Source organism: Onychomys torridus, chromosome 17, assembly GCF_903995425.1.
Source record: "Onychomys torridus chromosome 17, mOncTor1.1, whole genome shotgun sequence".
Lineage (NCBI taxonomy): Eukaryota > Metazoa > Chordata > Mammalia > Rodentia > Cricetidae > Onychomys > Onychomys torridus.
The window spans coordinates 20,162,039-20,173,049 of record NC_050459.1 but is presented as its reverse complement, the minus strand read 5'-3'; the positions used below and the strand labels follow the sequence as shown (position 1 = coordinate 20,173,049).

Sequence of the window (11,011 nt, the reverse complement as noted above, 5' to 3'; positions counted from 1 at the left end):
GCCTGGGATCACCAAAATAAGAAATGCCAACAGCTCTTTGCTGCAAGTTCCTGTTGCTTCAGCTATTTCTGGTTTTTGAGACAAGGTCTACTACAGTCCTTTTCTGTTTTGTTTTGAAAGTGTAGCCCTGGCTATCCTGAAACGTGCTCTGTAGACCAGGCTGGCCTCGAACTCAGAGATCTGTCTGCCTCTCCCTCCTGAATGCTGGGACTAAAGGTGTGTGCCACCACCGCATCCTTTTTTTGAGCTGAGGCATCCTTTTTTTATTGAGCTGAGGATCGAACCCAGGGCCTTGCACTTGCTAGGTGAGCGCTCTACCACTGAGCTAAATCCCCAACCCTAAGGCATCCTTCTTAATCCTCATGCTTGGTCTCCTATGCTAGCAACTGAACTACACCCCCAGCCCAGAAAATGTATCTCAAAATGTTCCCTTGTCATAGAGGACGAATCCCACCCTGTGCTGCTAATTAACTGACTTCTCCAGACCGATGAAGCCCTCATCATTTTGTCGCCATTGGTCTGACCAGGCGCCTCACAAGAAAACCTCCCTCTTTATGCGCTTTATAGGTATGGGCTGTGGGAACAGGATTGGCTAGTTAACTGGCTTGATCCTGTTACATCTACATGACTCTGTGGCTGCCCTCTGGAGCTTTTGTAGCCTTCTCAATGGGCAGAATGGGAACAGTTAAATCTAGGAGCCCAGTCACTGTGGGCTCCGGTTGTGTTTTTTTCCTGTTCTACGTGTGTTCTTGGAGAAAGGGTCTCCCCGTGCAACCTTGGCTGGCCTAGAACTCACTATGTAAAGCAGACTGGCCTTGAATTTACAGAGATCTTCCAGCTTCTGCCCTCCTGAGTTCTGGTATTAAAAGCATGTGCCATTTAATACCATTCTCTTGGTATTCTGTTTCATTTGTGGGTTGTTTGTTTTGGTTTTTTGAGACAAGGTCTCTCTGTGTAGACCTGGCTGTGCCAGAACTCTGTCAACCAGGCTGGCCTCAATCTCAGAGCTTCATCTGCCGCTGCCTCTGGAGTGCTGGGATTAAAGGCGTGCGCCACCACGGCTGGGTATTTGTGTGGTTTGTTTCATGTAGCCCAAACTGGCCTTGAACTAATGGCTTTACCTGCTTTTGCTAACTTCTAGGCTAGTAAGAAACTTGATACATCTCTCTACCCATCTTTACAGATGGTATCACTGTTTCTGTTTTCAACACCTGGCATCCTTGGCCATGACCCCAGGCTGAAACCTCACGGGCAGTGCTCTGGCCACTGATTAGCAACCACAGTTGCAGATCCGAAGGATGCAAAGAAGCACGTAACGAGTCCTTGAGAGCCAGCTCCAGCGCACCACTGGAACCTATGATTGGCAGCATGGCATTAAACACACCTTTTACTAGAACATTCATGCATTTGGGAGGCAGTACAGTAAAGCTGATTCCAAACACTGTTACGTGTCCAGGGAGGGAACTGGTTCCAGGGTCCTTCATAACTTCAGTGTTGAGGTCTCATTTGCTTTTAGACAGGGTCTCACTCTGCATCTTTAGCAGGCATTGAACTCACAACGTAGACCAGGCTGGTCTTGAACACAGATTTGCTTGTCTCTGCTTAAGTGCTGGGATTAAAGGTGTATGCCACCAGGACCGCCAATCTCAGGGTTCTTGCTGGTCTTCTCCTTTCTTGGTTTCTGCCAGCTAAGCGGCTGGAAGGCCATGCCATGTTGCTTCAAAGTCCTCTCTCTCTTCCCTCACTGTCCTCTACTCTCCTGCAGATGTAGGTGCCGTGGTTCCACCAGCTGCTAATGATCTCACTGGGTACAATTTTTAAGGATAGTATCACCCTGCCCTAATTCCACACAAGCCATATTGGTCATGTCCACAGTTTTAGAATGCTCAACCCAGGCCAAAGATTCCCACTTGCAGGTAGGTCTGTTGCTTCTGAGAAAACTGGCCTATTACCTAAGACTATGGGGAAATTTGAGCTTGCTGGCGCCACCTGGTGGCAGCTGATAAACAGAGAGACTTCATTACCATTAAGGCAGATTTCTTACTTCATCTATGTTCAATCTCACTTACCTGAAATCAATATATTACATTAACAGAGCCAAGGGACTGATGATCTCTAGCCTATGGCAATTAGACAAGATGGAAAGGCAGTATTGATTGACGGCTTGGCCGTATTTTAACCCTCGGGAAACCAGACAGATGCAATACTATGACAGCATGTCTTCATTATATAAGCTGGGTTCCCTCTCCCAAGAGACCCAATCTGGTCATCTAAGTAAAACAGCCATTTCATTTTCTCCCAGGTCAATTTCACTGTCTTTTATTTGATAGCCAGCCCTGTCTCTGGGGACATTTGTGGGCAATTTGAATAGTAACAGCAAGGATTTCAGGGCCTTATAGTTCCTATCACTGTCCCTTGAGTCAACATACACAGCCCTCGGCAGAGTCTCCCATCCATTCACACACCATTGAGTCAAGTGGAGCTGAGGCAGAAATCATGGACACTATTTTAACAAGGAAAAGACACTACGGTATGGTCTCCAAGCAAATGGAGTTTGGGCTAAAATTCATTCCCTGGCCTTCTTTGCCAAATTATGCCTTCTTTCAGCATAAGAAAAGCACTTCGTAATTCTTTGACAGTTACATGTTTACAGAGAGAAACAATGATAACTCTGTGATGATGATCACAACCACAGCTACCAAAACTGCCCGTTTCAGACTGTAAAGAAGCAGCCCTGACCCCTGCAGGATGAAAGCATATTGAACTGTGGGTGGATTCCGCCGTGACCCAGCAGTACGCATTAAGGATAGAGTAGCACTGGTCTAAGATGCCAAGGTACCACTGGAGGAGGACAATAACCACCAGCAGGTGGCAGAAGTGAGTTTCCAAGCAGACCCAAACCACTGTTTTTCCCTTTCCTGGGGCATGGGTGGAGTTTATACAGGAAAAACCATAAGGAAGCCAAGATCAGGGACAGTGGTAATGAACGCAACCTGGTAACAGGGACACGGGAAGCGGAGGAGATGTTTGGGAGAGGAAAATGATGAGTAGTTTGGGAAAGACGAGACAAGCTTTGGGTGAGATTTTCTCTCACAGATGCACAGGCGCAGCCATACAGGGTTTGGAATCCCGAACGGTTCATTCTTCCGGTCGGCTAGTCTCGTCCCCTCTTAGGAAATAATCTGTGGTCAGAAGAAACAAGCTGGTAGTCTCGGCTCTCCTCCCCCGCCTTCCCCAGAGCATCAGAGATGGCGGGGTTGTCCGGGAGGTCCCGGGGAAACACAGAAAGCACCCAGTGCCAACAGCTCACGGCCCCTTGGTCCCTGTCTCCCTCCTCTGCAGCGGACATCTCCCTTTTCACACGCCCAGGATAAAAATGAAGCAGCAGCAGTTTTTATTGAGGACCTAAACTGAAAACAGGTTTAAAACATAATTTAAAAAAATAAAACAGCAAAAGTAGCCAAAAATATATGACCTTTTAAAAAACATTTTCCTTTGTTGTTGTTGTTGTTTTTAATATATAGCAACGGATGCTTCCCAGCCTCCAGGAGCATCTCACCCAATGGGTAAATCTCTAGTAACGACCCTTTTAAAAAGACATGTAAATATATACTCAGATTTATACACTTTGTGTTTTCTTCATAGCTATGTACAGAGCCCCGAGTCTAGGGCTCAGCCCCAGGGCCACATCACTGCTCCCCACCTCTGCCTCACTGTCTTCTGGTACCAGGTATTTGGTCAGCAAAGCATAATTAGTATTGGAATTAAGAAGCCGCTGGTACCACCCATCTGGAGCAGAGGCTGCCTTCAGTTAAGGCCTGGACAGAAACGAACCCCACTGCTTCAGTAGCCCCAAGGCTGCTCCCACCAGAACACGGGAGGCTAATGGGTCAACCAGAAGACTCAGTGAGCTCTTGCCCGCCTGTGCCATTTGCTTCCACTGCCCAGGCCTCCAAGGAGCGCCAAGCAACGGGGCAGGTCTTGGTCCAACACCTGGGAAGGAGGAAGTGGCTACCAGCAAGTACCGGCCTCTGGGCTCCTCTCTCCCACAGTAGGTGGAGAAGAGGAAGAGAGGTCTGGGGTGGGGGGGGGGGGTTGATGATAGGGTAGGCCACACAGGAAGGCCTCAGTTAACACACTGGCTCTTGCCAGCAGCGAAGGAGAAGAGAAAAGGCAGTGTGTCCAGCGGGGAATTATGGGTGAGGGGCCCAGGTGATGACGGAACAGGGGAAAGGCTGGGGAGGCTGGGTAGTCAGCGCCGTTTGAGTCCACCATTGGCAAGCTGGGTCGGGTGTCGGGGCAGACAGGGTTCCTCGGGTAACGGCTCATGAGAGAAGACAGAGTCCTCCCCTGAAGAGCAGGTAGAGCTCCGTGTGTCGGGAAAGCTGGGAGAGTACTGGTCCAGCGGCATTGACAGGTCCAGGTACTCCTGGGACAGGAAGAAAGGGCAGGTGGCACACAAACCCTCCTACAGGGCAGTGTCCCCTTGGGTGCCTAGACAACAACGAGGACGAGGACGAGGACGAGGGCCCAAGTTCCAGCCCAGGGTAGCTCTACCTGGTTGGAGGTCAAGGCCACAATGCGGTCCAGGTCTTCCACCAGCTGCTTGAAAGTAGGTCTCTGAGAGGGTACTGCATGCCAGCAGTCTCGCATCATCATGTACCTGCAGCAGGATGGATGGCGAGGTCAACGGGGTCATGGCAGGGTTGGGCAGGAGCCTTGGGGAGGGACGACCAGGGAGGCTACTCCCGCCACACATACAGATTTCACCATCCGCCCTCCATGCCCCCCCACCCCCACTTCCTTCGGAGCCCGAGGCGAGGACCTCAGGAACCTCCCATGAGCCTCTACGGACCCAGCATTCCAAGGACGGACTCAAACGGCGCTGCCTACCAACAGCCCGCTCCCCTAGTCTTTCCCCCAACCCGAGCTTACAGCTCATTGGTACAGTTAGTGGGCTTGTCCATCCGATGACCCTCTTTCAGCAGCTTGAAAAGTTCTTCCACAGGTACACCAGGGTATGGGGAGCCACCCAGAGTGAAGATCTCCCACAAGAGCACCCCAAAAGACCACCTACAGGAGAGCACAGTGCCACCGTGAGGTTCTCTCCCACCACGTCTTCTTGAGAAGTCAGCACAAGCTCATCTCCAACCTCTCCTGCCCCAACACAGCCCTTAAGTTCAGGGGGCAGCATGGGGCAAGGTAAAAAAAAAGGCTGAAACATGTTGTTCATGGGACAAGACAATGCTCCCCCCCCAGCGCCCCCCCCTCCTTATGGGGGAGAGAGATTCTCATCAGCCTAGGGATGCAGGACTCTTCCCCCAGCATATCCCGGGTAAATGCGGTTGTTCAAACTCACACGTCACTCTGGTGGGTGTAGATCCGGTCAAACAACGCCTCGGGTGCCATCCATTTCACAGGCAGCCGGCCCTGCAAAGCAGCAGTGTTGTGTGTGTGTGTGTGTGTGTGTTTGGCACGGACGACTCGTGGGATGAACTGATGATGGCAAGGGACAAGCAAGGACATGGACAGGTGGGTCCCAGGGCACGGGACGCCCATTTTCAGCCCATCCCACAGCCCCTTTTCTTAGCTCACACAGACCCACGTGTGTACAGCAGAAGAGTACAGCGAAAGCCTAGCGGCGCCCCCCGGGGGCCCAGGCGATGCCGAGCCAAGCCACTTACATTGGTGGTTTTTTTATAGTAGTCGATATGGTGAATGTCTCGCGCTAAGCCAAAGTCTGCGATCTTCATGACATTATCTTCTGTCACCAGGACATTCCTAGCAGCCAGGTCTCGGTGTATACACTGTGGAGCGGGAAGGACGAGAGGGGCTGACAACCTTGAACCATGCTCCGCCGCACAGCCATCCAGCGGGCCTCCCTGCCGCCCCCACTCCAGCACTTACTGTGCGGTAAGGAGCAGACTACTTTATCTCACGGGTCTTCTGCCCACACCCCCACCATACCCTCCAGATGACCCCCCTCAAAATATCCCTTAATTCCAGACACCTTCAGCTGTGGTCTTCTCAACCACTTTAAGCAAGCTCTGCTTCTTTCTTGATCCCAACCTCTAGCTTTTGGAATTGCACCCCCAAATCAGAATGTTCAGGCCTATGTTCAGTCGTGGAGGTGTGTGTACTGGGCCCTGTCCGCCCTGGCAGAGCCTGGCTGCCCTGGGTAGGGAGTTCAAACAAAGATAGAATGAGGACTGAAATCTTGTGACAGGCACTCGGGCAGACACAATTCATCTTATCCTCACGGTAAGTCTACGACATAGAGATTAGCATTCCTATTTTCTATCTGAAGAAATATAGAGCTGGGTTCAGTGGCACATGCCTGTAATCCCAGCACTTGAGAGATCAGGATAATCACATATTTAAGGCCAGCCCGTGCTGCACCATGAATTTGAGGCCATCCTCTGTCACCAAATGGGACCCTAGCCTCGAAAAGAAAAAAACAAAACAAACGTATATAAATTTAAAAAGCGCTGCCTAAGTCTTTGTGGACAGCGGCTGCATAGAAGTCAAACCTAATTCAATCCGACCCCGAGGCTACAAGGGCTTTCCCAACTCAGGTTCTTGGAGAAAATAACGAAGCACGGGGGTCAGGCTCGGTGCACCCAAAGCTCTAAAGGAGTAGGGGTCGTAAGCTGGAGCCAGGGACAGTGATGCATGTTAGCATCCCAGCACCAAAGAGACTGGGCCAGACGATGAACTCAAGGCCAGCATGGACTATGTAGTCATAAATCGGAGTGCTAGGCGGGTTCAGTCCCACCCTGCCTTTTCTGGGGAGGGGTGCCATCAGGCTCCACACCTTCTTAGAGGCAAGATACTCCATGCCCCGAGCCACCTGATAGGCACAGGATACCAGGTCTTTGGAGGAGAGCTGTTCCTCGGGGTTGTGGCTGGGGTTGTAGCAATACTCCAGCCCAGGAGGCCTCCGGGCCTGCAGATACTCCCGAAGGTTGCCCTTGGAGGCGTACTCCACGATGACATAAAGAGGTCCTGAGAGCACAGAGGTGGAGAGAAACCACAGGCCAGGCAATAGGTCAGCAAGTGTAGCTATACCCAATGGGAGCCCCTGCTCCAAACGTCACAGCCCGCTTATGTCCCATGCCCAATGTCAACTCTCTTCCCTGCCTCCTCCAGACAGGAACAGGGAAAGTCAGAAAAAAAGAATTCTTCCCAGGGGAGTCCAGAAAGTTCCCAAGTAGAGCTGAGGGTAGGAACCCTATTACAGATTCCAGTAACGCCCTTGCTCCTATTCACGGACTGAATCTGGGTGTCAGTAAGGAATCTTGGATGAATGCCCATGGGCCCAGCCTCTGAGAAACACACTAAACGCCCTGCTGAGCCAGTTTCTCAGCTGATGCCCAGAGCCACCTACCGTCCTGTGTGCAGGCCCCCAGCAGGTTGATGATATTCTTATGCTTCCCAATCATTTTCATCATCTCCATCTCCGAGATCAGATCCGACAAGTCCTTCTCTGTCGCGTCGGCTTCACATACAAACCAGAGAGTGGCGTGAGGGAGGCAGGAGGAAGAGCTAGGGGCTGGGGAAGCAGATCCTGGAGGGACCCCTTCTCTCCAGGACTTGCTTCCCTCGTCCCACTCCGCATCCAGGTGTCACCACTACCATGTGGTCCTGAATGCGGCTGGAGAGAAAAAAAAACAGCCAGATGGGACTAAGATGAGCACCCGAGCCCAGGTCAACACTAAGAAGCAAAGTAAAGGGCTGGAGAGACGGCTCAGCAGTTAAGAGCACAATGGCTGTTCTTCCAGAGGTCCTGAGTTCAATTCCCAGCAACCACATGGTGGCTCACAACCATCTGTAATGAGATCTGGCGCCCTCTTCTGGTGTGCAGGGATACATGCAGGCAGAACACTGAATACATAATAGGAGGAGGAAAGGAAGAAAAAGAGGAAGAGGAAGGAGAAGGAAGAAAGGAAGGAAGGAGGGAGGGAGGAAGGAAGGAAGGAAGGAAGAAAGAAAGGAAGGAAGGAAGGAAGGAAGGAAGGAAGAAAGAAAGGGAAGATTTAAACACTCAGGGTGTGCCATCCCCCTTCAGTCCAGATTAGACCCTCAGGCAGTGTAGCAGGTACGAGCAATGACAGAATCATAGAACATATTTTATTCTATTTGGTCCAGACCTAGCTGGCTTAGAAAGGAAAGAGACTACCGTGGCTGGAAACAGGCGCATCACTCACACTTCAACATCTTCACGGCCACTTTGGTCACGCGGTTGGGTTTGTCCTTATCCAGCCCGATGGCCTCCGCCAATACCACCTGCCCAAAGCAGCCTTCTCCGAGAGGTTTGCCTAAGACCAGTCTTGAGGCAGAAACAGAGAGTGACAGACAGTCAAGGCTGGTCAAGGTCAAACTTTTACAGGGCAGCTCATCCCCATTTCTCCCGGCATCCCACCCAATCAAGAGCGGGGAGCAGCTATTTCTAGAGTCAACCCGTGTACTTTCACTACCTAAAAGGCCTCAGCATTCACAACTGCTGCAGTTAGGACAAGCGTGGGGGTCCTGGGGGGGGGGGGTCCAGGGAGGGGAAGTTTACAGCGTATTACCGGTCTCTCGGCAGCTCCCAGCGGGGATCTTCGGGAAGCTCATATTCAGAGACCCCAGCTAGCATGGGGGTCCCACTGGAGGAGAGCCGTGAAGGCCGAACCAGGAGAACCCCAGAGTTCATGGAGGCACTGGAGTCAGCTGACACCTGCAAAAAAAAAAAAGTGGGGTCACCCTTCTAGCAAGGCAAGCAGGAACAGGTAGCAGACTCTTCCCAGCTCCCCAGCTTTCTTGCCATAACACAGATTTGCTTCTATCCCTAGCATGGTAGGATAAACAAACAACAACAACAAAAAAACCCCAAACATGTGAGGTGGAAGCTATATGACTGAGTAATTTCTTTTTTATTTTTATTTTTTATTTTTTTGAGCTGAGGATCGAACCCAGGGCCTTGTGCTTGCTAGGCAAGCACTCTACCACTGAGCTAAATTCCCAACCAATTGAGTAATTTCTACCATCAAAAAGTCTTTCCAAATCCCAGCCCTTGGGTAGTGGTGGCGCATGCCTTTAATCCCAGCACTGGGGAGGCAGAGGCAAGCTGATCTCTTGAGTTCAAGACCAGCCGGGATAACCAGGGCTACACAGGGAAACCTTGTCCCAAAAACAAAAACAAAAAAAAACAAAATCAAAAAGCTTTCTGGGATCCATTTTACTCACCTATTCAATGAGCATACCAAATATACCTCTTCCAACTGAGTATCTTATACTATCATAATATCATAATAGCTCTCCATTTTTTCCCTTTTCTTCTTCTTCTTTTTTTATTATTATCATGTAATAGCTCTTTTCTTGTTCCAACTCTTGGCAAAAACTCTCCCTCAGACTACGGATACCTAACTCCTAAGGCACCTTTCTGGGTCAGCAGTGTTCTGACCTCAGGTGATAGAACAAAGCCTTTGTGGTTGGGGTGCAGGGTAGACAGGCGTGGAGCCAGAGTTAGTTTCTGATGTGTCTGGTCTAGAAGTGGGAGCAAAGTCCAACGTGGTAGATGAGGAGCAGCCAGGGGGTGGGTGGGAAAGGGGGCAGGCCCTGGAGGCCCAGGGAGAGACGCCAAGGCAGTGTGGTGGGCGTGCAAATCCCCCATCTACTTTCTGTTACCTGTCTGCGCAGAGGGATGCTCTTGGCCAGCTTGTGCACGGCCATCTGGCCATGGAAGTCACTCTTCTTGGTACCGCTTTTCATCTTGTAGATGATGACGGAGCCCACCATACAGGAGATAAGGAAGGCCCCAGTGCAATAGATGATGATCTCCAAGTAGAGAGGCGAAGTCATCACAGCTGGTCTCTCTTCCAGGGCTGAGTCGGTGCGGACAGGGTGTCAGCGGTTTATGGGTACTTTGCCCGTGAGAGGTATGCCCCATGAGAAACCCAGCACCTCCTCCTTTCCCCCTGGGAACTTCTAGGGAAGGGGAGACTCCAGCTCCATCCCAGCGAAGACTGGGATTCTGGTATCCAAAGGACCAGACGTTTTGGGACCTCTGAGGCATCCTTCAACATCCTTAAACTCAAAGCCCATAGAGGATAAAGCCTTGGTTCTCCTGCTACACAAGTCCAACACTCATTAACTCCAGAACTACCTTGCAGCTTCCTGCTAGGCTAGATGGGCACCAGAGACTCTGCAGAACCTCAATGGTGTGCACATATATCATACAGAGACAGGCTGTTATGACCAAGAGACCAGGGACCTCAAAGCACAGGATGGCACTCAGAGTAAGGACTGATGGACGCTCATGGTAGCCATCCTGTGTCTTACTACATACATGACACCTCTGTTAGATCAGACTTGTAAATGCCTAAACACAGGCAAAACTAATGTAATGCCTAAATACGTCTCTAGATGAAAAAACATGTATTCGGCAGTTCCTAAGAAATCTACTCATGGCCCCACAGGATTCCTAAAATGTAAGGAAGTGGGAGATTTGGGGGATGGGGTGGGGAACACATTATTTTACTATATTCTTTCACCTCTATTTAGAATTCATATGGCCAGGTGGGGTGGCACACGCCTTTAATCCCAGCACTCAGGAGGCAGAGGCAGGTGGATCTCTGTGAGTTTGAGGCAGCCTGGTCTACTAGAGTTCCAGGACTGTTACACAGAGAAACTCTGCCTCCAAAAAAAAGAATAGAAGTCATACAGTCCTGGCTAGTTTTACGTTAACTTGACACAAGGTAAAGTCATCTGAATGGAGGGAACCTCAGTTGAGAAGATGCCTCCATAAGAGTGGGCTGTGGGCAAGCCTGCCTGGTACGTTCTTATTAGTGATTAATGTAGAAAGGTCCAGTCCACTGCGGGTGGTGCCATCCCTGGGCTGGTGGCCCTGGGTGCTCTGAGAAAGCAGGCTGAGCAAGCCATGAGGAGCAAGCCAGTCAGCAGCTCCCCTCCATGGCATCTGCATCGGCTCCTGCCTCCAGGATCCTGCCCTGTTTCAGCTCCTGCCTTG

General features: G+C 50.7%; 1 protein-coding gene across 9 annotated transcripts in view; it reads right to left on the bottom strand.

Annotated features, from left to right (window-relative positions):
• Positions 1-3,474: 3,474 nt before the first annotated feature.
• Fgfr1 (fibroblast growth factor receptor 1) overlaps positions 3,475-11,011 on the bottom strand; it is a 57,708-nt gene continuing 50,171 nt past the window's right edge. For 6 of the 9 annotated variants that reach the window (XM_036209319.1, XM_036209320.1, XM_036209323.1 and 3 more), the window contains 10 exons: positions 9,664-9,866; positions 8,574-8,719; positions 8,208-8,329; positions 7,388-7,498; positions 6,815-7,005; positions 5,685-5,807; positions 5,360-5,430; positions 4,936-5,073; positions 4,558-4,663; positions 3,475-4,429 (listed from right to left, as the gene is read on the bottom strand). In XM_036209319.1, coding sequence (XP_036065212.1) covers positions 4,253-4,429; positions 4,558-4,663; positions 4,936-5,073; positions 5,360-5,430; positions 5,685-5,807; positions 6,815-7,005; positions 7,388-7,498; positions 8,208-8,329; positions 8,574-8,719; positions 9,664-9,866 — 1,388 coding nt within the window. In that variant the 3' untranslated portion in view covers positions 3,475-4,252. The remainder of the gene's footprint in view (positions 4,430-4,557; positions 4,664-4,935; positions 5,074-5,359; positions 5,431-5,684; positions 5,808-6,814; positions 7,006-7,387; positions 7,499-8,207; positions 8,330-8,573; positions 8,720-9,663; positions 9,867-11,011) is intronic. The other 3 variants (XM_036209321.1, XM_036209322.1, XM_036209329.1) reach the window with 1 other exon arrangement.